Source organism: Tinamus guttatus, unplaced genomic scaffold (genome assembly GCF_059628265.1).
Source record: "Tinamus guttatus ecotype Peru unplaced genomic scaffold, ASM5962826v1 Tinamus_guttatus_pri_ptg000247l, whole genome shotgun sequence".
Lineage (NCBI taxonomy): Eukaryota > Metazoa > Chordata > Aves > Tinamiformes > Tinamidae > Tinamus > Tinamus guttatus.
The window spans coordinates 4,718,453-4,740,584 of record NW_028288781.1 but is presented as its reverse complement, the minus strand read 5'-3'; the positions used below and the strand labels follow the sequence as shown (position 1 = coordinate 4,740,584).

The 22,132-nt window shown below is 36.0% G+C and overlaps 1 protein-coding gene across 1 annotated transcript in view; it reads left to right on the top strand.

Annotated features, from left to right (window-relative positions):
- TTC29 (tetratricopeptide repeat domain 29) overlaps window positions 1-22,132 on the top strand; it is a 70,430-nt gene that overhangs the window by 16,893 nt on the left and 31,405 nt on the right. The window contains exons 4-5 of the mRNA XM_088526620.1: window positions 2,313-2,536; window positions 9,972-10,157. Coding sequence (XP_088382746.1) covers window positions 2,313-2,536; window positions 9,972-10,157 — 410 coding nt within the window. The remainder of the gene's footprint in view (window positions 1-2,312; window positions 2,537-9,971; window positions 10,158-22,132) is intronic.

Sequence of the window (22,132 nt, the reverse complement as noted above, 5' to 3'; positions counted from 1 at the left end):
TATATAACTGTAACTTAAGAATACAAGTGTATTATTTTACTCTTCAAGTATTTTTCTGTTTTTAGATAAAACTTGGTAAGATAGCTTTTTATCTTTATTCTTTATACTTACCATGTATACTTACTTGTAGATATGAATATCTACAGCAGACACAGTTATTTACCTTTTATAAATGCAGTTATGCTTGCCTAAGAAAAAGATGTGACCCGTGCGATATGCTTATTTCAGTATTACTTCAGTTTCTTTGATAATTGACATTGGCTTTTTTTAAAAAAAAAAAAGATGAAATACTTTTTAAAAGCTGACTGATTTTCCTGCATGTAAATGTCTGCATATGTAAATAATTGACATAATTATGTCAATTTGTGCTGTTTATGGGGAAAATGTGCTAAAATACACTGAACTGCAGCAAATACGTTACATGGACACAGGTTTTTCTGTTTATATAAAAATTAATTCTCAGCTAGTATTCAACGTCAAAGTTTAACTAAATGATACTTTGATAAGTAATTTTATGATGTTTTAACATACTTTTTTTCTAATATATCTGCTCCTCTAATACATGTACACACACATGTAAATATATATATTGCATTATATGAATAAATAAATGTGTATGTAAACTATACAGACTGTGATTCCACTGCTTTGAGTTATCTTCCTGTAGATTTCAGTCTTAGGTCTGTGTAAGACGGTAGAATTTTTCACCTTTATTCGTTAACTTCCCTTTAGTTGAATAGAAATATAAAAAAAGGAGTGGAGAATACACTGCAGTACACTGCACTAGCTTAACGTAATATCTGCACAGTGTTTCGAAGCTGTATATCGTGAATTCGATATATTCCAATTATAGCATATTGTGACAAATTAAATCTTAAATGTTTGAATGTATTTCTCATTTACTTTTAGAAAAGAAATGTTGCAAATGTTTGCTGATACAAAATGCTTATACATTTTCCCTTGTGTGCATGTATAATATGTGTTTTTCAATCTTGACAAACACGTATTTATATTCTAAAAAAAAATTCCATGCTGTCTAGCCCAAATCATGTCATGTATCTTTTAGAATTGTGTAATATTTTTCTGTTCAGTTCTGCAATTGAAATGTAAGAAAAATACATGTGCAGCATTCATCTGCGTCTGTGTAATAATTAATAGATTTTGTTTTAATGGCATGAAATGTGAAATAAACAGCATGGCTTATTCACATATTAAATCTCATATTATTGGTTATTCCGTGGACATTTAGCTAAGACGTTTACACCGTTTCCATGTTAAAGAATTGCAGTAGCTCTTCTTAAGCTAGAAACATTAGTCTCATTAGAGATTAGTCTATTGCTTAGAATGAGGCTCATCTGAATTTATTATATGCGCTGCAAATCTCAGTTTTCAAAATTGTTTTTCTTTTAAAGACTCGAGAATTTGCAGTTAAATACATTTAAATCCAAAAATACAGCTTCTAGATTGTTTCCCAATTCTGCAAACCTTTACATATGTGCGTTGCAAGCAGTCCCACTGGGCTCATAGCTTGTTCCAGGATGGGATGCAGTGATTTCTTCATGCCACGTGGAAGAAATATTTGGATTATTTCCGGAAATACTGCCTCAAAAGATCAATTACCTCTTGAAAATATTTAATCATGCATCTTTTTGATATGTATATCTCATCAGTGTTTATGAACTTTGATAAAAATTTATCATTGTAGCTCTATGGAAATATGATTGGATTTTAAAATGGGGGAGAATCATCAAACTTCTGTATCAGGATACCAATCCCAGCTGAAGTTATATGCTAAACAGAAGCAAAATAATATGTAATGATTGTGTTTCTGGCATAGCATTTGTTTGACGTTTTAAACCAAGCCATCATAACCTCCAGCAAAACTACTTAACATATACATTGTTTGGCATGCAGAATGTGCTTCATTTTTCCCTGTACACTGTTTTAAAGCAAACTAAGAGTTTATTGTGTTTCCATAAACTAATGTTAACATCTCTTCCCTGTTTCCCTCCACCTCCCCAGTCGCTCAGCCTCTTTGGCCAGTACCAGCTGAATGATACCGGTGTTGTTTTAACGTTTGCAATATGTATTTGGGTATTGACTCACTGTTGCTATATTTACTTCCCTAGGGTGGGACCTCCTTAATCATATATTAACAGAACGTTTTTTGAGTAGAGGAGAAAATATCCCTTCTCCACTGGTGAGCTGCAGAGGTCTCTTCTTGAAAACTGTTTTAGTATCTGTACTTATTTAGTAAGGTGGAGAACAGAATACAGGCTGAAAGGATTGAAATCCCCCTTTCTTATTCCCAGTTGCAGGAATTCATACAAGAAGAACATCTGCATAGACATGCTGCGACAGGGTTATCACAAGTCCTTCTCGGAGCTCTTCGCTCTGATACAGAAGTGGAATGCCTTGAGGGAGGCTGCAGGGCCTGGGTCAGCCATATGGCAGCAGCCGTCCCTGGAGGAGCAGCCTGATAAGCTGGATCAGCTTTACCACTTCCTGACCAGGGCCGAGGCCGCGCAGCGAGCAGGTAAATGCGGGGGCTGTGGGTAGCCCAGCAGCGGGAGCCACAGCCGCCAGTGCCTCGGGGAAGCTTCCAAATTGTTTCATGTATGAACTGGAAGCATTACTGCATCCTAGCGCATTTCAGCCTTAGTCAGCTAAGCTGTATTTATAGGATAAATGATGAGGAGCTGCAGATACCGGGAGAGGGTCTGTGAAGTAAAAGGGGGGAAATATCCAGAGTGCATTATGATATCATTGGAAATGCTTGATATATTTATAGTTCTGGTAACATCTCAATTATTGTCTTATAGTTTCATTATTTATTATCATTCTTTCTCTATTGATTTGGAGTAGAAAAATTTAATAGGTGAAATGTTGTTTCATGCAGTAATAGTTTTATAAATCTGATTTTATTAAATACCCTGCCTGCTAACTATGTTTGGATTTGTGACTGACTTTAAAAGGATTGTGAACATGTCAAATGAAATGCAGCACATAGATGTAACTTGCCACCTGTGAATTACTAGATATTAGTGAAGACATAACTCCAAATTACTGTGTTTTCTTCTACTGAGTATCCGTTGCTAAACTCTCATGTTTATCATCTGCTTTCACTATAAATAGTAACCTAACTTACTCTATCTTTCTCTTTTGGAATAATTGTAGGAATGGAGGCAGATAAAGCTCTTACTACAATCTTATTTTGTAGCAGAGCCTATTTCATTATAGGTGTCTTGTTTTGTGTTATATTTCAGATATAACAAGGAGGGAAATCTAAAACTAAGCTTGTGAGTTTAGGACCTGAACTTTTTGTCTGAACTTTGGAAACGGAAAACTTTGTTTTAACAAAGCATAAAAAAAAGCTTTACCATCACTCATTTAAAACATGTATTTTATGCTCATTATGAGAGCCAAAAGCTGTCTGTCTTTAATTCACTGTAAATCTAGACATAAAGTTTATCCAGGCCATGCTGAGAAGAATCTTTGAATTTTTCTGGGCTGCAACTAATACCTCAGTAGGTCCCCTGTAACTTAGAGGTGTGCAGGAGAGTGGTTTTGCCTTTGGACTGCCCTGCCGTAAGCATCTCTGCCATTGTTTGACATTGCAAAAGCAGTACATGCAGCCTGGCTTGATGGGCCTGCTTCCTGCAGCTGTCTGAGGAAGCTGCCTGAGTGTTTTACCCTCCTCGCAGGCCTTTGGAGAGGCGAGGTTTTTTTCCATGCTGCTAACTGGTGTTTGTTCGACAGTAGAGTTGGCAGATGTGCCCTCGGAGAGTCAGGGTGCCGCTCTCTGTCCGGATCCAGCTTGTGTGAAAGGCAGAGACCTTGTGTCCCCCGAGTCCAGCATTGGGCTGGGCTGGGCTCCCAGAGCCCTTCCTCTCTCACTGAGGGGAGGTGCTGCCAGTCAGCCGCGAGTTGTATCTTGCCTCTGGGAGAGCGTGTCTCCCTATGCTGCCTGTTAGGTTAGTTAAAACAAAATAAAATAATGAGACGGTGCCAGCAGAGTTGGCAAGGGTACGAGCAGTGCATCTTCACTGAACTGCCTGCTCAGAGTATGGTTTGAGTTTGCTTTTTTTTTACCAGTTTTACCAGCTGCTATGTGAAGGGGCGATTGCTAAGTCATGTTGCTGATGTTAGAACAAGTAATGCTGTGAGGATAATGTATGAATTATACAGTTCATTAAATACTAATTTTCAGTAGTAATCCAGTAACTCTATGATTTTTAATCAAATCGCTTGGGGCTCTGCCTTATGATCTCCTGACAACTTTAGTTGACAACATTTAAGAATTTTTCAGCACTATAGTTCACCCTTCAGCTCAAACTTACCACCCTGTAGCAGACTTGGCAGCAGGTGACCTGCATTTGCTCCTTAGCCATCACAGTTCAAGTTGAAAGTGGCTTGGAAAGCTAAAAATAGTATCTGGGCCTGTGAACTGAGAATTTTATGGTATGGTTGTTACTGCTAATCAGAAAGAGACTCTACCTGTAGACAGGGGTGCTGTCTGACCTAATACTTATGGTAAGAAGATATCTCAAGTATAAAACCGTGGAATACAATTTATAAGCTGCGCTTTTTACATTTTCTTTTAATGAGAGGAATAAATATAATCCATTGTGGTGGCTTTTAAGTGGTGTTTACGTACAGATTACCACTATTTTGACTTAAACTTCATTGCCATATGAAATTTATTTTACCTGGAGAGGTTGAATAAGGAGGTCTTTTCTACTTCAGTGGCTTAACTTACTGTGCCTTTGAAGATCCATGACCACAACCAAATAAACATCTTTTTGCTAAGCTCTCAGGAGAGATAAGAAATTTTGGCAAAAAAAGAAAAAGCTGGTATGATTAAGGAAAATCTTATTTTGCTAAGATTTACAAATCCTCCATTATCTGATATTGTATATACTCACTCCAGTGTTTAGGACTATAGTATATGCATTGGATACATACTTTTTATCATCTTATTTTTGAAGTGAGTGGATATAAAAGACTAAAGAAACCTGTCCTTTCTTGTGGCAAAACTTATGCTTTTGTTCATGAATACCCCGTTAATAGCAGTTGCTTGGCATAGCTAGCAGTATTTTATTACTGTTGTAGGATGCTTTAAATTCTTCCTAGTCTGGACTCTGTGTTCTTTAGTTTATATTATCCTTCTGCTTCTCATAAACTTTATCTGTATGGGGTTTTTTTTTTTTTTTTTTGCTGAACTAATATCACAATCGAGGTCTCTATTATAGTGCCATGTAACCCACCTAGGTTTACCTTGCGTTCAAGAGTATCATATTCTCCCAGCCACCCTGGTATGTTTGAGTCTTATACTAACTGGAACCAGAAATTTGCCTGAGAGATTTCTTCTTGTTGCAGCCTGTGTGCTCTGAGTAAGACTCGTAAATTTTCAGTATTAATATTTGATTTGAGCGTTTTCTTCTGTTACGGACTTGGTTGCAATCGGGAAAGCACAAAAGAATTACACATGGCTAAGCAGAGCCAACTCTGACTCACGTGATCGAGACATAAATGCACCAACTGAGGAATATGTTCATATACCATTCCTCTCACTTACCATGTCAATAAATAACTTTCCCATTTGTTAGGGGAATATCCACCAGAAAATACCCACCAGATATTTTTGGATCATAGGATGTTGCTGTCTTATAGGGAATACAGCAGAGTATGATATTTTAATTTGGTTTCCAGTTGAACAAAATGTGGTTGAAATGGAGAAAATCTTTGTGAAATACTTTGCTTTCAGTTTGGTATTTTAGAATGAAAAAAAATGTTCCATTGGTAATTGCCTATGAGGCCTGTTCTCAGTCCTGTTTCATATCTTCAGTTATCTCCAAACCCAGAAAGTATCAAGCCTCACTGTCTGCGCCAACAAGGTCTCCTTAGCTGCATTTTGGATATCCATCCTGCCGTTCATGCTTGCAGTGTCTTCTCTCAGTTCTGGGTCTTTAATATTCCAGAACATCTCAATTAAGTTTCCAATATTTTGTGTAGCTAATGTAATTTTGGGAAACTCATTTGAAGAACAGCATTTGAACGTTTAGCCATGTGCTTTCTTAACTGCTTCTTGTTTGAAAACAGAATTTGTCTTGCAGGAGCTATTTTGTAACTGCTTGTGTGACTCAGATTTCTCTTTCCTCATTCAGTATCACATGCCAGTGCTTTCCTTTCCTCTTTTATAAGTAGTGGATATAAATGTGGATTTGTTGTTGTTGATAAAAATGCTTTTTCCCCACTACATGTATTCTGTATCAGAAGGAGAAAATTTACTTCCCAAAAATCAGAGAGGTCAATGCTTTAATAACTGAACTACCTATGGGAGATTTTACAGACAAGAGTGTTTACCTATTCTGGTATTTTTCTTCTCCTGGGAGTTAAAGTTCACTTTCACAAAATCTAATGGTCTGACTTTACCACTGTCAGAATAATCTTTATGAGTTTCTAGATTTATAAATCAAAGAGATATTGAATCTAGAAGACAATCTTGCTTTTAAAAGTCTATCTTTTGGGGGTTGTTTTGTTGTGACACCAGTGTATCTGGGTAGCCACTGTCCAAGACAATTAGGGAGAAATGGTTGTCTTTGTGCACTTCTCATTGTTATTCACTGGCAGGATAGGCAGCAGAGGGTCACATTGAAGTTCATTCAATCAAAGCTGTGGCAGCAACAGTAGTCAGCCTCGGGTCAGTTCCATCTCTTGAGATTTGTAGGGCACTACCTGAAGTCATTTGCATAACTTTATGTAATATTAGTGCCTTGATATCTTGTAGCAAAGATTTTAAAGGCAACAAATCTGTATCTTATGTTCTCCCAACAACCATCCAATTCTCTTTCCCCTTACTGTCTTAAAGTAACCACTTGTATGTATCCTCTGGTATCTAAATTCATTTTCACTTAGGTGTAAAGAGGATATAATGTGCATTGTTATCTTACAATATATTAGTGATCACTACAATTATATTTCATCTTTTTCTTTATGTTCATGGGATTATTTATGTAGTTCAAATTTTCATGGGAACCTCTGCCTTGCACTTTTGAAATAAGCTTTATATTAGCACTGTCTTGTGGAGCAATATATATTTAACTTGGGATGAGATAAAACACATCCAAGAATTATCAGCCTTTATTCGCTCATTAAAGGTATCCTAGGTAACATGAGTCTATATCTGTTATATTGGATGAACCTCAAGAATCTCTTATACATGTGTAGATATACAACAGCCTCCCCCACACATACCCCTAAGCCCTTCCAGTATTATATGCAGAGATATGCTTATTTCTAATGTATAAATAAGTTTTGCATAGTACACAGCCTCAAGAGGAACAAAAGACATGGCATTCATAGTCATGAAGAATGCTGTGCTTAAGCAAACATCAAGCTTACATGTTGTTATTTTTTTCTTAAGGAAAAACTTTTAACTTCAGCTGATATTTTAGTACTAACATTTCAAGCTTTAGATGTAAAAGATGAGATGATCATATAGAAGTATTTCTGGGGTATTTCTGCTTTGTATTCTGGGATATTTCTGTTGTTAGGCACTCCAATGTCTTGGAAGGAGTGTTATTTAAAATACTAGAAGTCTGAATGTATATAACATGGCCAGTTTTCAAATAAGTTTTACATATTTTAATGGCAGTTGGTTAAGAAATCATTAAAAGGGTGGAAAAGATGAAATGCCATTTCATTGGTGAAAAAACTGTCAAGAAAATAAATAGGAGAGTAAAATATTACTTAGAAAAGCAAAAGTTAGATAAACAATATTTCCTTGTTGTTTAAGGAGGAGAATAATAAGTTTACAAATCACAGGACAAAAACAGTGAGTGTTCAAGAATGGGAAAATAATATTTCAGCTTGGCTTCAGGAGACTTCAAGCACAGAAAAATTAGATGACCTTGTTCAAAATATCCAAGTTCAGATCAAAAATGACAGAGAAATAACAATATTAGATAATCCACAGTTGAATACTGTGGAAAGGGTGAAGAGGTAATTGAATTCTTTCAAATGTCAGAATAAAGTTCTTCCTGTGCTGTGCCATGTGCTGAAGAGCTTTATTGAGACATTTTGAAGTTAACTGTGGCCACAGACAGCATGAGAGATTTCAATTGCTTCCTAGTAAAACAACACAATTTTTAACTTTGAGACAAAACATACAAGAGATGAGGCTGAGGGAAATGCTCTCTGATTTGGTTTAAACTAAAGAGATACGAGAACATGCAAACGGAATACTGCTTTGAGGAATTAATGTCCTTTGTTTCAAACAACATTGGTAACTTACAGAGGAGATAATTTCTTGATTGCAAATTCTATTCCCTTTTGTTGGTGATGTTGGCTTTTCCTTAACAATTCCTGTCATAAAGAAACCAAAGGAACTGAACACCATCCTTGGATGAAAATCTTTGACATAGCACCATAGTTTGAAAATGGTTAGAAAATATCTGGACTTTGAATTAAATCTTGCCTTTATTGAAATAAGGTTTTTTGTTTTGTTTGTTTTTTATCCCAATTGATTTCTGTACACTGAGGGGTAGGGGTTTTTCTTTCTTTTTCTCTCCTTCTTTCCTTGTTGAGCAAAGCTTACAAATTACAGGTCTCCTGAAAGCAAAGCAACTCTGTCCACATGTCATTCTTTTACCTGTTGCAAGAATTGCGGATCTTAGCTCCTCTCTTACCAACTACCTCAAAAAATATTTTAAGAACATGCTCTTTGGATACGGTCATTTAACAGCCACAAACACAGTAAATGAACAACAAAAATTACAGTGGAATTTAATTAGCTGTTCACACTGAAATCCAGCATGAGCAGAGTTTTGGGAAGCAAATTCATGTAGTTTTGCCAGCAATAAATTCAGCTATGAATTGTATCAATATATGTTATACTTTATTATCTTTTAAATTCTTCATCATCTTGTAGGGAACAAATACTTCAAATTCTTTGGGGAGAGGCAGTTTGATAAGACTTGTCAAGTACCTTTAAGTTTTAGGTCTCTACTGCAAATCAGTAGAGCTTTCAAGTCATCTCCTGAGATTTTTTTTTTAATGTACTCTTCTGAGAGAAGTATCTGTAATTCCATAGAAGCTCTCATTCTGTAATTTTAAATTGTGAATAATGCATTTTGTAATGCTACTTATATTTGGGATCTACAGCATTTATTTTTAATTTTAGGGATCTAGAGTCTATGAAAGGATACTCTGTGGGATGGCTAATTTCTGTGCAAAGTAAATCATAGTTGTTCATTAAGATGAAATGATAAAAACTGGGAAGTAAATGTGTTCTTCAGGTCATAAAGTAAATTTGGGACTTGAGTTTCTTCTGCTTTCCACATCTGTTCTGAGAGCAGTACCTTGATGAACTCTTCACATCTTCAAGATATAAAATTATGGTTTGCCTTTAATTTGTAACAATGATAAGGTAGCAAAAATAAGATTGTAGATGAAAACTGCACACCTTTTCACTAAAATCTTATTTTAAATGTTTAAAATGGCAGGAAAATAACAACGTAGTTTTTGGTTAGCCCCATCATCACAGTTGCTACCATAGACCTGTTTGGAAAGCTGTCCGTGCCTCTTGAGGTGTCAGTGGCCCAGGTGCACCCTTCTCTAGTAGTAGCTGGCTATGCTTTTTGCTCATACTAGCCTCTCTCTTTTGATAAGTCAGTTTCTTACCCAGGTTTCCCATGCTGTGTTGAAATATATACACACATATATATATACACTTTTTTATGGAACTGATAGCAATTTACTTGTTTTGATAGAGTAAGTTTTCACTTTTGTTTTAATTCAGGAGATTAGTTTTTCTCCTTATTTGTTTGGTTGAAAATTGAGGAGTATTTGGTGGTATTTGATTTGTGGATATATAAGTAGCCCTTGTTTTTTCATTATATGGTTATTACTGGATAAAACTTGTGAAAGCTGATGGTTATCTGATGTTTTCACTGTATTTTGTTTTAAAGGGAACTATGAGGAAGTCTACAATAACCAGCTGAACTTGGCCTACTGTTTCAATGATTCTGAGGACAAATGGTTAAGGAATTACTTTTATGAGCAATGCTTTAACACTGCTCAACTAATAAAAATTGATGGTGGGAAGAAAGAGGCACAAGCACATGCAAATATGGGCCTCATCAGTGAGGAACAAGGTAAGTCACTGAGATGAAGATGCTGCATTATATCAGTATTCAGACAGTCATACTTGGTACTTCATGTTTTATAACAGGGTCTATTTTTTTTAAGTTCTGCTTTATGGATTGAAAACATTCCAACTTTGAGCTCACCTAGTCTACTGTGTGACTCAGGTGGAATTTCTTTTCTTAGAAGAGATTCAGATAAATTGAAACATTCTGTGGAAATAGTATAATTCTGATAATAGTTTTGAATTATGAAGTTATCCCTCTTGTTTATAGATTGGTATCATTAGAACTCCTAGTAAGCATTCACTTCCTAATGAACAATCTTTCCTTTCCATAATGCAAATCCTTGGTGAAAATACTATGTAACATACTGGACCTAGGACAGGCACCTTTGGAATTACACTGAGTGTGTTTTTCTTATCTGTCAGTGAACCGCCAGTGTATATGTAGAACATCCTGCAAGAGCTGATTTGCAGACACCTAGCAATAGTGACAAGTGTACTGTGCTTCCATGATGTTCTACTGTTCATTTTAGGCAATGAGAAAGTCTTTAAAACATTCAGTATGTGTCCTTTCTGTCTCCTTTTTGTTTTTTTTCTTTCTTTCTTTTTTTAAATTAATTTTGGCCAGACTTCTTTCTATTTAATAGAGATATCTGATTAAAAATAGATAGCTAAAAATAGGTAAGCTAAATAAAAGATTGACTCCATGAGATGTGCTCTCAACATATTGGTGTTGGTTGTAACACATTTTCATATTTCCTTCAGATGCTTAGGAATAGCTTGTTTGATTATTTATACCAATATTATTTCAGGAATTGAAGCTAAGCTAAACCCAATTTCCCCGTAGATGAGATGTTACTTGCTTTAAAATCATGACCAAGTCATTTTCATTTTTGAGTGAAAAAAATGCTTAATTAGGTTATCTGTGTGATCCTCAATAGAATAAAATAGCATAAGTTACTGGGTATTTCAACCTTTCACCAGGTCCTTCAGATACTGAAAAATAAAGCTGTTATAGGAAGGTGCATTAAAGTATTTCTATATATAGCTTCAAAGGCTTATACGGAGTGTGACTCACTAGTGTTATCTACCCATCGCCTTAAGCCTTTTTAACACTTCTTTTTATGATGCATTAAGCAAAACTTGTCGAATACTTAAATATCCTTAAATCTTCTACAAAAACAGTGCAAGTGCCAAGGTAAGTATGCTTTGAGATGCTCGGAGGAGGAGGGGAATTTTCCTTTTCCTAAAATATTTGAAATTTCCATATGAGAAACTTCTTATTAACATAAGTAAGGAGGGAAAAAAAGCAAGGTGCATTTTCACTGCCCAGGGTAAAGCTCCATTAATCTGTAGGATTTGTCTTTTGCAAATATTTTATTTCCATAGAGAGAGGTGAAAAAATAAAGGAACTTGGAAAGTAAGCCTAGGATTTGCTTTCAGATACCACCAAGAAAAAGACAATGCATGTATTCCATTTATTTTTTATTTTCAGCTGGTAAAAACTTAAATGTGATAGTAGAAAAAGTAGCAGCAATGAGGTTGAGTTGGGATGGTGTGAAATTACATTAATGGAATTATAAGTAAAATTATAAACCCTCTTTTTAATTTTAGAAAGAACAGATAGATATGGCTTTTAAATTAAGTGCTCACTTTTTTTGTTCAGTTACTTCATAATAGTGTAATTTTGTTGTGAACTGAATGACTCAGGCACCTGCTGCCATATACATATATAGAGAAGTGTATGTGTGTATACATATGTACATATATATTTAGGTATGTATATGTATGCCTATATAAATATTAGGGTGTGGGTACACACATGAATGATCATAGAATCATAGAATGCTTAAGGTTGGAAGGGACCTCTAGAGATCATCTAGTCCAACCCTCCTGCACACACAGGGTCACCTAGAGCACGTGGCACAGGACTGCGTCCAAGCGGGTTTTGAAGATCTCCAGAGAAGGAGACTCCACAACCTCTCTGGGCAGCCTGTTCCAGTGCTCTGTCACCATCACTGTTAAAAAAATTTTCCTTAAGTTCCTGTGGAACTTTTGGTGTTTCAGTTTCCGGCCATTTCCTCTAGTTCTGTCAGTGGCCACCAGTGAAAAGAGGCCAGCCCCATCCTCCTCACTCCCTCCCTTGAGGTACTTATAGACGCTGATTAGATTCCCTCTCAGCCTTCTCTTCTCCAGGCTGAACAGGCCCAGCTCCCTCAGCCTCTCCTCGTAGGGCAGATGTTCCAGGCCCCTGATCATCCTTGTGGCAACAAGGATGATCAGGGGAACAATGATGCCTGATATTTACATGATACTTTCATCTGATATAAATTGTCATATCTATATTAATTCTATTTATTTAATCTGCAGTCAAAATATTTATTTTAATAGGACTGGGAAATAATAGTGCAAGGACTAAGACAAGAGCAGGTATTATTCTTATGAAAGATCATACATGCATCCTTTGGATGTAAATATATTATGCCAGGTCTTCTCACATCTTTCGCTCAACAGTTTAATTTTTTCTTATTTTTTAATGGAAGCTGAGTATATATGCTTAGGAGAGGTTACTTATGAGTGTTAAGGACCTGTTTGTTGCAAAGATTGTTGTTTACCTGAGAAGCAAATTGTTCATTTGCTGGGTTAATCAAATTGTGCAATTAAATTTAAAGTTTTTGACTTTCAGCCTGGTCCCTGTCCTAGAGACTGGAAATAGATCTGATGTTTATTAATTTTTAAAGCTAAATATTTGAAGCGTTGCCAGCATAGACTTCAGTCATGGTATTGGGATGCAGATGATTAGTGTTAGTAGTCAGTAGTTAATGGCTGTCAGTAAATAAGGAAAAGAAAACTAATAACAGAGTAGCCTGCTACAGACACAAATGAAACACGGGGCTTGGAGCAAACATGATTTCAGTGGCAGTTCTTTGCAGAAATACATTTTTACTTCTTTGAGAATCTCTGTTTATAAAATAAAATCTCTGCTTATGAGTTAGTTACCCAAATGAGATGATTACATACATGGGAATGAGGGTCACATAGAGTGTTGGATTATGATACTAGTCAATGAGCCGCATTCACTGCATAGTTTGACTTCCCTCAGGGAGATGATCTTGAATGCTTTTATTCGTTTGGTTACTACTTATTTCCTTATGTAACTATTAAACATGATGTCACTTTATTGTCACTTTGAAAAAGCAATGTCATACTTTTATATCTTTTCTTACATTAAGTCCAGTATTATGTATCTTCCAAGTAAGCCCAGGCTTTGTGACAGAACCTCAGTTAAGGCAAAATCTTTTCACACTGTATTTTTATTCCTGTGCTTTGGATGGGTTTTTAGAAGTAATAAAATGATAATCAGAATCAGTGTTATAAATGCATATATTTTTCTGTATATCAGAGAATAAGTAGTAGTGTTCTTTTATGGTCTGAGGACCAGCCACTGTAGTTCTGCTGTTAGTGTAAATTCTGCTGAATTAGGAACTTCAGATTTAGTGCTAGTTTATACAGATGGCTGTGCTGCCAGTCCTCATCATCGTAGTACTTGAGTGTCTTCTGTTGTGGATTAAATGGTTAACACCCACCATGCATGAAATGATACAGGTCTTACATGTATCTCAAAGTTTCAGATAATTTACATGAGTAACAAAAGCAGCCCAGGGGAAATGAGTAAGAGCTATTTCCTTCCAGGAGGTTAAAATAAAATTAGATAGAATATTTTATATTCTATTTTGATATCTATTTTATTCAAAAACATAAAGAATTAAAACAGACATCAGAAAGTGTGCTTATTCTGAAAGCAGCCATCAAGGCCACTGAAATATAGTAAGGGCTAAAGGAGAGGATATGTGTGCACTCACACACATGCACACACAAATGTACAGCCATATATAGGTATGTGCATGGCAGCAGTTGCCAAACCAACAGGAGTCACAGAAAGCAGTATTTAAGCAGTATTTAAGATTTCAATCTTAATATCAAACGATTCTGCTTTTCTTAAAGAAGCTTCAAAGTAGCCAGTTAACTTACCTGTTGTAATTCTAATAGGTATGTGTCTTCCTTTACGGCATACCCTTGTAGAAAGATAGCTTGTGGTACATGGGCTTTGGGAAAGTTGAGTATGAAGAGTGACATGGAGAACATCTGGCCTCATTGTGATCTTCCTTAACACATATCCACCATCTCCCCTAAATGATGCAAGGATCTCTGCACTTCCCTTGTGGAGATGAGCAGGAAAGTTGAGCATTCGCAGGCTGTGGTCCCTTCCCTGTGTTAGTAAATGAAGCAGTGCCTAGAGATGTTTGTAAAGATGTACTCCAGTGAGTACAGGTCAGTGCAGGGTGTTAGAGCAGCCCCTTGTATGCTTTTAGCTCAGGCCAGCTTATATTTTCCCTCTGCTTTCCTGCAGTTATTTATGGCACAGTTGGGTGGTTAGAGGGTTGCAGGGACCAGCCTAATAGGCACTGTGCCTGCAGCCCCCGTGGAAGTGTAAGAGTGTTTATGCTGTTTGGAAGGGTAAGAGTGTTTACGAAATGGATATATCTTCCATACCAGATGGTTGCAGTGCTTGGAAACATCTCTGGACGCATTTAAATAACTAGCTTAGAAGAAACTTGCATAACAGTGGAGTCCAATGAATAAAACTTCCCCAACATGCCAAATGTAAATCAGGTCATATCCCTTGATAGGAGATTCTGAGGTGTGTGGAGATTATGCCACTAATCTCATGAGATGGTGGCATAAAACAAGTTTTCTAAGACCTACTGAATGAACATAGGGACCTCTAAGTTAAGTTAATTTATTGTGAAAAATAGGGTTCATATAGGATTTGTCAATCCAAATTAAAACCAAGGGATAGGAGTTCTGCCTATCATTAACTGTACTATTCAAATGAATTTAAAGGTTTAAATCAAAGCTTTATAGAAGTAATGGGAAAGATTCCTATTGACTTTAGCGGACATTTGTCCAGCCCTTCCAGTTCATCATAATTACTTCTGATCTATTTGAGAAATAACTAAGTCAGTCCCTAGCATAATCTTTTTGCTTTGGAACATAGAAATCTAAAATAATTGTTTTCTTGTTCCTAGCAGGTCCCATTTAATCCACTGCTAAAGAAATTGTTGGTTTTGTATTTTGAATTGTTTAGGGCTAGCATTTTTCAATTAAAAATTCTGATTGTATTTATGTTGTATAAATAATTGAGAGAAACTCGGCATACATTCATGAGTATCTATGCAGAGGAAATATGCACATGTTTAAACAGGATTTCCCCAATTGGTTTGCCTTCAGGTAGAAAATTGATATTCAGATTTTTATAAAAAGAATGTTAATATTGCAAAGTGAAGTACCAAAAAGGCTTAAAATTGCTAGGAGATTTCTAAATATATCCAGAATAAAATTCACTTGATGGCCCACAAGAAGCTAATTTACAAAGTGTTATCTTGTTATCTGTGTTGCAAGTCTGCCAAGCCTGCTTAAACAGCAAATCCTGATTGTGTTGTATAACAAAGAAATAAGAGTGCTGCTTTACAATCTGATTGCAAAACAGATTAGAAACAGCTGGTAAATACAATAAAGCAGTGAGGCAACCTTTGTGAGCAGTGATGAAATTCTTCCTTACTACATCTGGAGTACAGACCCAGTATTGATAACAATATTGTTGTATTTTATAAACCATCCAACCTGCATATTTAATGTTGTTATGTTTCCACCATAAGGTGTAGAGCCAGTATCTAGAGGTCTCCATACTGTTGTATACACTAGTGTAGGTTTGACAATGGAAGAAGGAAATATTAAATGTAGCCCTTTCCTGAGAATTCTCTTTTCAGAAATAAAATTTGAAAGATTACCAGATAATAATTTTCAAGGTGTTTTTGGCTTCATCTGCCATTGTTTCAGCATGATATTCCCCTCTACCCTTCTCATGTTGCATATTCCGTAACCCAAACTTCTGTGGTTTGTTCCTGGTTGTGATTACTTACTCCAAACTATTCTTACACTTTTTTTTTTTTTTTTCCCCAGAAAAAGCATAAGAACAGTTTAAACCTAATCTGTGTGTCTCCAAATGCTTGCTTACATAGTGCTATTGCTAAATTGTGTCTTTAGGTACATGTAGAGGCACAAGTGTGGAAAGTCTCCACACCAGTGAACTTCAGAGACGGAAAGAAGCCTTTCCTTAATAGGAAATGGAGTATTGCATGACCTTTTAAAACACTTCCGGTCATTGGTTTTCCTTGTGCAAACTGAAGCTAACTCTTTTTTGTTTTTCTGCATTTGCACTATTTGGTAAAGAAGTCGTATTGTTTATCTAGTTGCTCAAGAAATAAATACCTGCGCTAGCTAGGAAAAGCTTGATTAGAGAGCACTATTCAAAGCACTATTAAAAAGCAATTTTATAGAAGACAAGTTCTTCAAATGTGATGCTCTTCTCTGTCAGTCAGTGACTAGACAGAATCAACCAGAAATACAGAAGGATAGGCAGATTCTTGCAGAGGACAGGTTTAATAGGTTTATTAAATAATTGAGGATTCACATATAGAATGTGATTCACAGATAAATGACATCTCATTATTGCAGTGGTGTTGCTGGGATGGAACTGGCAGGTACTGGGTTGAATTGATGCTAAAGAAATTAGATGTGTTTTCAGCTCAAATTAGTATACTCTTAACAACGTCTGAGAGAAGCTTCTGAATATGCACCAGGAAGGCAAAAAGGGCTTGTTGAATTTATCAAAGAGTATTCCCATATATTTTTTTTAAGTTCTGGTAGACAATATAAATGTTTTGAACAGGAAAACTCAGAGTTCTGCAGGGTTCTAATTTTCATTTCAGAAAATAAGTACTATGGGGATGGAAACTTCTTTCATGCTTCTCCTGCAGTTGCTTTAAACCATGTTTTATTATTGAACACAGGAAAGTAATAATATCCTTTACACTAGAAAGAAGTAAGCAGGTTTGCCAAAAGCCTCCTTAATCCTTCCACCATTACTATTGCTCCCTTAAACTAAGAATGGAGAAACTCTCAGTTTTAATACAACACCTAGGGACAAGTCTGTATCCCTGCTTTGTAATGAAAAGCTCTTCAAAATATTCACAGCTGTACAATAGTGTTAATTCTAATCTTTCTAATTTGCATTTTCCATGAAAGTTTTATGACCCATCCTGAAGACATCTTTATTTAGTTTCCGTTCTTATGTCTTATTCTTCTGTCTTCTTATGGTGATTGTGAAGTTCATTTTCAAATAATTCCTAAAGTTACTGAAAAAGTATTGCTGTTTTTTACATTTACATTTTTTTTAGAAAAAAAAAATCACTTTGCTTGGTATTTAAGTGATTTGCTTATATATAAACTTCTATAAGAATTATATTTTGACATTTTTTGTGTCAAATATTGCTGTTTGCTTTGTATGTATGTTTTTAAGACTATAGTGTTTAATGAAGAGATCTTTTTAAAGTATTGATAGCCACGAGTAAATTATACCATGTTTGATCTGTGTTAAAGATTCAAAGTCCAAGGTCTTTGAATAGAACTCAGAATAAAAATGTAATTAGGTTACATCCCTGAAGTCTGATATATCTTTAAACAAGACTGCAAATGAAACTTTATTAAAACTTCAAATGAATTATTTCTTTGCTTTTTTAAATTCTTTTCCCCTCTCTTCTCTTTCATGTCTATTACTGACATTGCTGCTTGTATTTTACCTGTCTTTTTCAGGGTATTTTAATTATTTACTGCTTAATGAGTAGGACTGAGATGAAGCTGCCCACTCACTAACAGATTTTTTTTTTTCTTCAAAGCTTCACGAGGACTTAGGCTACTGCAGCTGAACTTGCAGCTGTCGCTGTTTAGATAAACTTTCTGGGAGGCAGTGTTTTCCCTACTGGTGTTGAACAGAGGAGCCTTCTTGGTGGGTCTGAGAAGCTGGTGGGAGTAAAGCTTTTGTCTGTGGGATTATATTGATGTGAGCCATTATCAGAAGTGTTTAGAAGTCAAATGTAAAGCAAACACCATGAAATTATTAATAAAAATGTATCTTATTTTGCAGAGGATCATAGGATAATTCAGGTTAGCAGGACCTCAGGAGACTAGTCTCCTGCTCAAAGCATCCTTTTGAAGTAGATTATCTGCTCCACAGAATAGCTCCAGCACTGGGGCATTGCATCTTATGCTAAGCTAATTCTTGAAAGCTCTGGAAAGTAAGGGACTAGGAATGATGGTCAAATTGGAATAAAAAGTGATCACCACAAAAAAATGGATGTAATGGATCCAAGAATTGGATATGAGTTAGCAAAAATGAAACTAATGTGCTTCAGTGACATTTCCCATGTTTGAAAGATAATGATCATACATCATTTGAAATTAAATAGTAATTTAACTTGTTTTCACATAGTTAAGCTAAAAAAAAAAACTAAAAAATAGAACTGTAATACATGCGCTGTACCTCGTTATACATCACTGCATTTTCATCTCTTTCCTTTCTCTATATTTGTATATCTGCCTGTAAACACTGAGACGTTTGTAAAATATTAAGAGTAGGAGTCTCACGGACTACAGACTTGTTCTCACCCAGAGGCTGGGGGCTGTAGGCTTGCTGAGTATATTTGGCGTTTTAGGTAACCTCCACACACAGGAAACGCCTTGTTCATGAAAGAAGGTTTTGCTGTTATCAGAAAGCAAAAATTCAATTCTCTTTAAAATGGGTATGTTGTCATTCAGCTGGTGTTGAGTGCTGTATTTGCTTCTCTAGACTGAATTTTATGTGTAGCAAATAGTGTTAGCTTATATATAATCAAGTCAGTTGTGCACTTATGTGTTAAAGTTTTCAAAGCTTCTAGATTTCACCTAACCTACAAAAATGCCTGAAATATGAACATTATTTCTACGATTAAGTCTAATGCAAAAGGGAAAAATCGGTGATATTTCCGATGACATTGGCCATTGTATATGCGACAAGTGGAAGCATATTTTCTATGGAGGACTAAAGCAATTCCTTAAGATAGTAATTATTATCCAACTTTTCTAACTTTAGTTATATTTCTAACTTAAGGAATTGTTCAAAGGTCATATTTGAAATCACTCTTTAAGTCTTTAAGTGACCCCTGATCATTCTAAAAAGCTGTTCAGCTCGGCTGGGAAGTGCCATTACCCTGTGACATTAAGAGATAAGTAGTTGCCTGTGTGGCTGTAATGCTGAAGGAGATTCTCTCTTGATCATGGATGTAGTGGTGGAAATGGGCAAATAATTGTGTGTTTCTCTCAGGATATGCAGTAATAGTCCTAGTTCCTAAGACACAGTATTGCTTTGTTGGCCACAAGGTTTCTTTCAGAACTGTATTCCTACACCTAAAGATGCAACTTCAGGCATATGACTAATCTGTTCAAAATGGAATAGTATTTGTGTGGTTGGATTCAGACGGTAGAGAAAGGTAAAAATTCCAGAATCCTGGAAGTCACAGTGTCACTGTGGTTCATCAGATACTGCATGGACCTTTTACCTTAGCTGTGGTACTCTTTGGGAGTGCATGGGAATGCAATTTGTCCTTTCTTGTCCAGGCTGTGTGCTCGTATTCATGTGTGCGGTGTATTAGCCATTCTGTCCCATTTTGCTTTTTGGATCAGTACAGACTTGCATGTGAACAACCTGGGTTGTTCACAACCTACCCACCTTTCCATCAAAGACTGCGTGTAACCTCCGTTATTGGTACAGTTACAAAATAAAATTGCAGCCTTATTTTCACAAATTATCCATGTTTGTGTGGTATCCCTTAACCCTCTAAGCAACGTCTTTTAGGGCATATTTTATAACGTAATACACTGGTGTGATATATCGTAATGTATTGTGACCAATCTTACTATGAATCCCGTAACATGCACTGCCCTTTAGGTGAGTATTTTGAGTATATGAGCTTTGAGACAAGCGATTTAGGTCCTCAGAGAACTAGATTATATATGATCTTGGTCTCATTACATTCCTATATGTATATTTATATACATACATGCATGAAAACAAATGCTTGCTTAACTAATATCAGCAGAAATTAAATATTCTCTGAACTGCAAAACCAAAGATTAGCCCAGTAGTTCCTGAGCCAACCATAAAAGCGTAAATTATCACCATCCTTGCAAGCCAGTGATCTGCTTCCTCCTACTATGCCCACTTCTTTTCTTTGCATACCAGTCTCCTATCTCAGGTTGCATGATGCTCAACTTTCCTTTTATCTCCTCCCTTCCTTCCAAGCCTCCAGCTTCCTGCTTCTCAGGCAAGCTTTCAGCTGACCTTGAGCTTCTCACACTCTAGGGAGAAATCTGGTGGTGTATTGTCAGAGTGGAGAAGCCATCAGAATATCCCCTGGTGAGCTGGCATGTTCCTTGCAATATTGTTATGAAACAACTATGCCATTTTTACTAAAACTCCCTGCAGAATCTTCCTAAAAAACAGTGTTAATCAGCCTCTGTCTAGTACCTTAATTATTCCCTGATAATCAGTTGTGTTTTAGAGGAACATTATAGATTTACAGAAAAGCAAAATTTCATCTTAAATCTTTTTCACCTATTTTCATCTGGCTCTTGCAGATAGCTTCATTGACTTGGATTCTGGTCCAAGATCAATCCTAATGACTTCTGTACAATTCATTTTACCTCAGAAGTCCAGGGTGATACAACTGCTTACTGAAGGAGCCTTGTTTTAGAATTTTTGGGGCATTTTTATTCTACCTTCTAACACATCCCTCTGCTTTTCAAGGTAGCACCACTTACAAAAACCTCTGTAAATACTAGCTGGCATCGGAAACCATGACAGATCCTTAACTATTTCAGCATGAATAGTGAGACCATAATTGTGATCATGGAATACTGGAAACTGAAAATAATACAAATAGTTCAAGCAGTTAAACTGAAATGTAAGCCAGTATCTTTTAAAATGGCAATAGCATTTTTCTTTGTTTTGCTACCATTAACTGTTGTTTCAAGCTGATTTTATGTCCGCATTGTACACTGAATAAGCTACTACAAAAGATATCATTGTTTGAGATTAAAAAATACTATAAAATACTTAAGGCTTTATTGTTCCTTTAGGTTGCTGTTCTAAGGTGAAGTATTTTCCCAAGCCTTCAACAAACGTTCACAGTTTAGAACTAAATGTGCTTTCTACTTTTACTGGTACTGTCAGAGAAATGTGCCTACCAGACCTGGAACTCTTTTTTTTTTTTTTTTTTTCCTTTGGGCGCAGTTGTTTCTGTGGCGTTACTTTCATTGGTAAAGGTACAAGCTGGTATAATAGGAAATCACGGGGTGCTCTCGCTATTGCTGAGGTGTGGAGCGATGGAGCGAGAACAGGTCGGGCACCACATTTTGCAGATTGTGACATTTTAAATTACCTGTACACTACTAGAAGCAGTCTATGGACCTAATTAACATCCCACCTAATTAATGTCAGGGCTGTATATGGAGAACTCTTGACAGATTTACACTGCATTTATTTATTAAGTACCACATTATTCAAATTTGCTATCTTTAATTTCTGTATTGAAAACTTCAGATTTGTGTGCTGTTTTCTTAAGTGGGAGTAACTCTTCTTTTTTTTTTCTTCCCCTCCTTCAAGTAATCAATGCACTGCTGAATGAGTTCATTTTAATGCACTCAATCATGCCTCTAATGTTTGTAGCTTACGGGCGCAAGCATCAGTAATGCAGGAATGTTATATGGCTTTAGTTTGGGCCATTTCATAAAATATTCATGGAATCAAAAATGTGCATCAAAATAGCGGCTGGGAGAATTACATTTATGTGCCTGCTTTTATGGCAGCTTCACATTTAAACCCATTTGTGTTAATATCTAGTCAATCTTTCTACTTAAAAAAAAGAAAAAAGAAAAAGAGGCAAATAGTAGTCGCCATGTATACCCTTTCTACTTGAGATTTGTCCATGGTATGTATTGTGATACAAAAATGTATACTTCTGGAGTGTGTTTTAATCGAGGAAA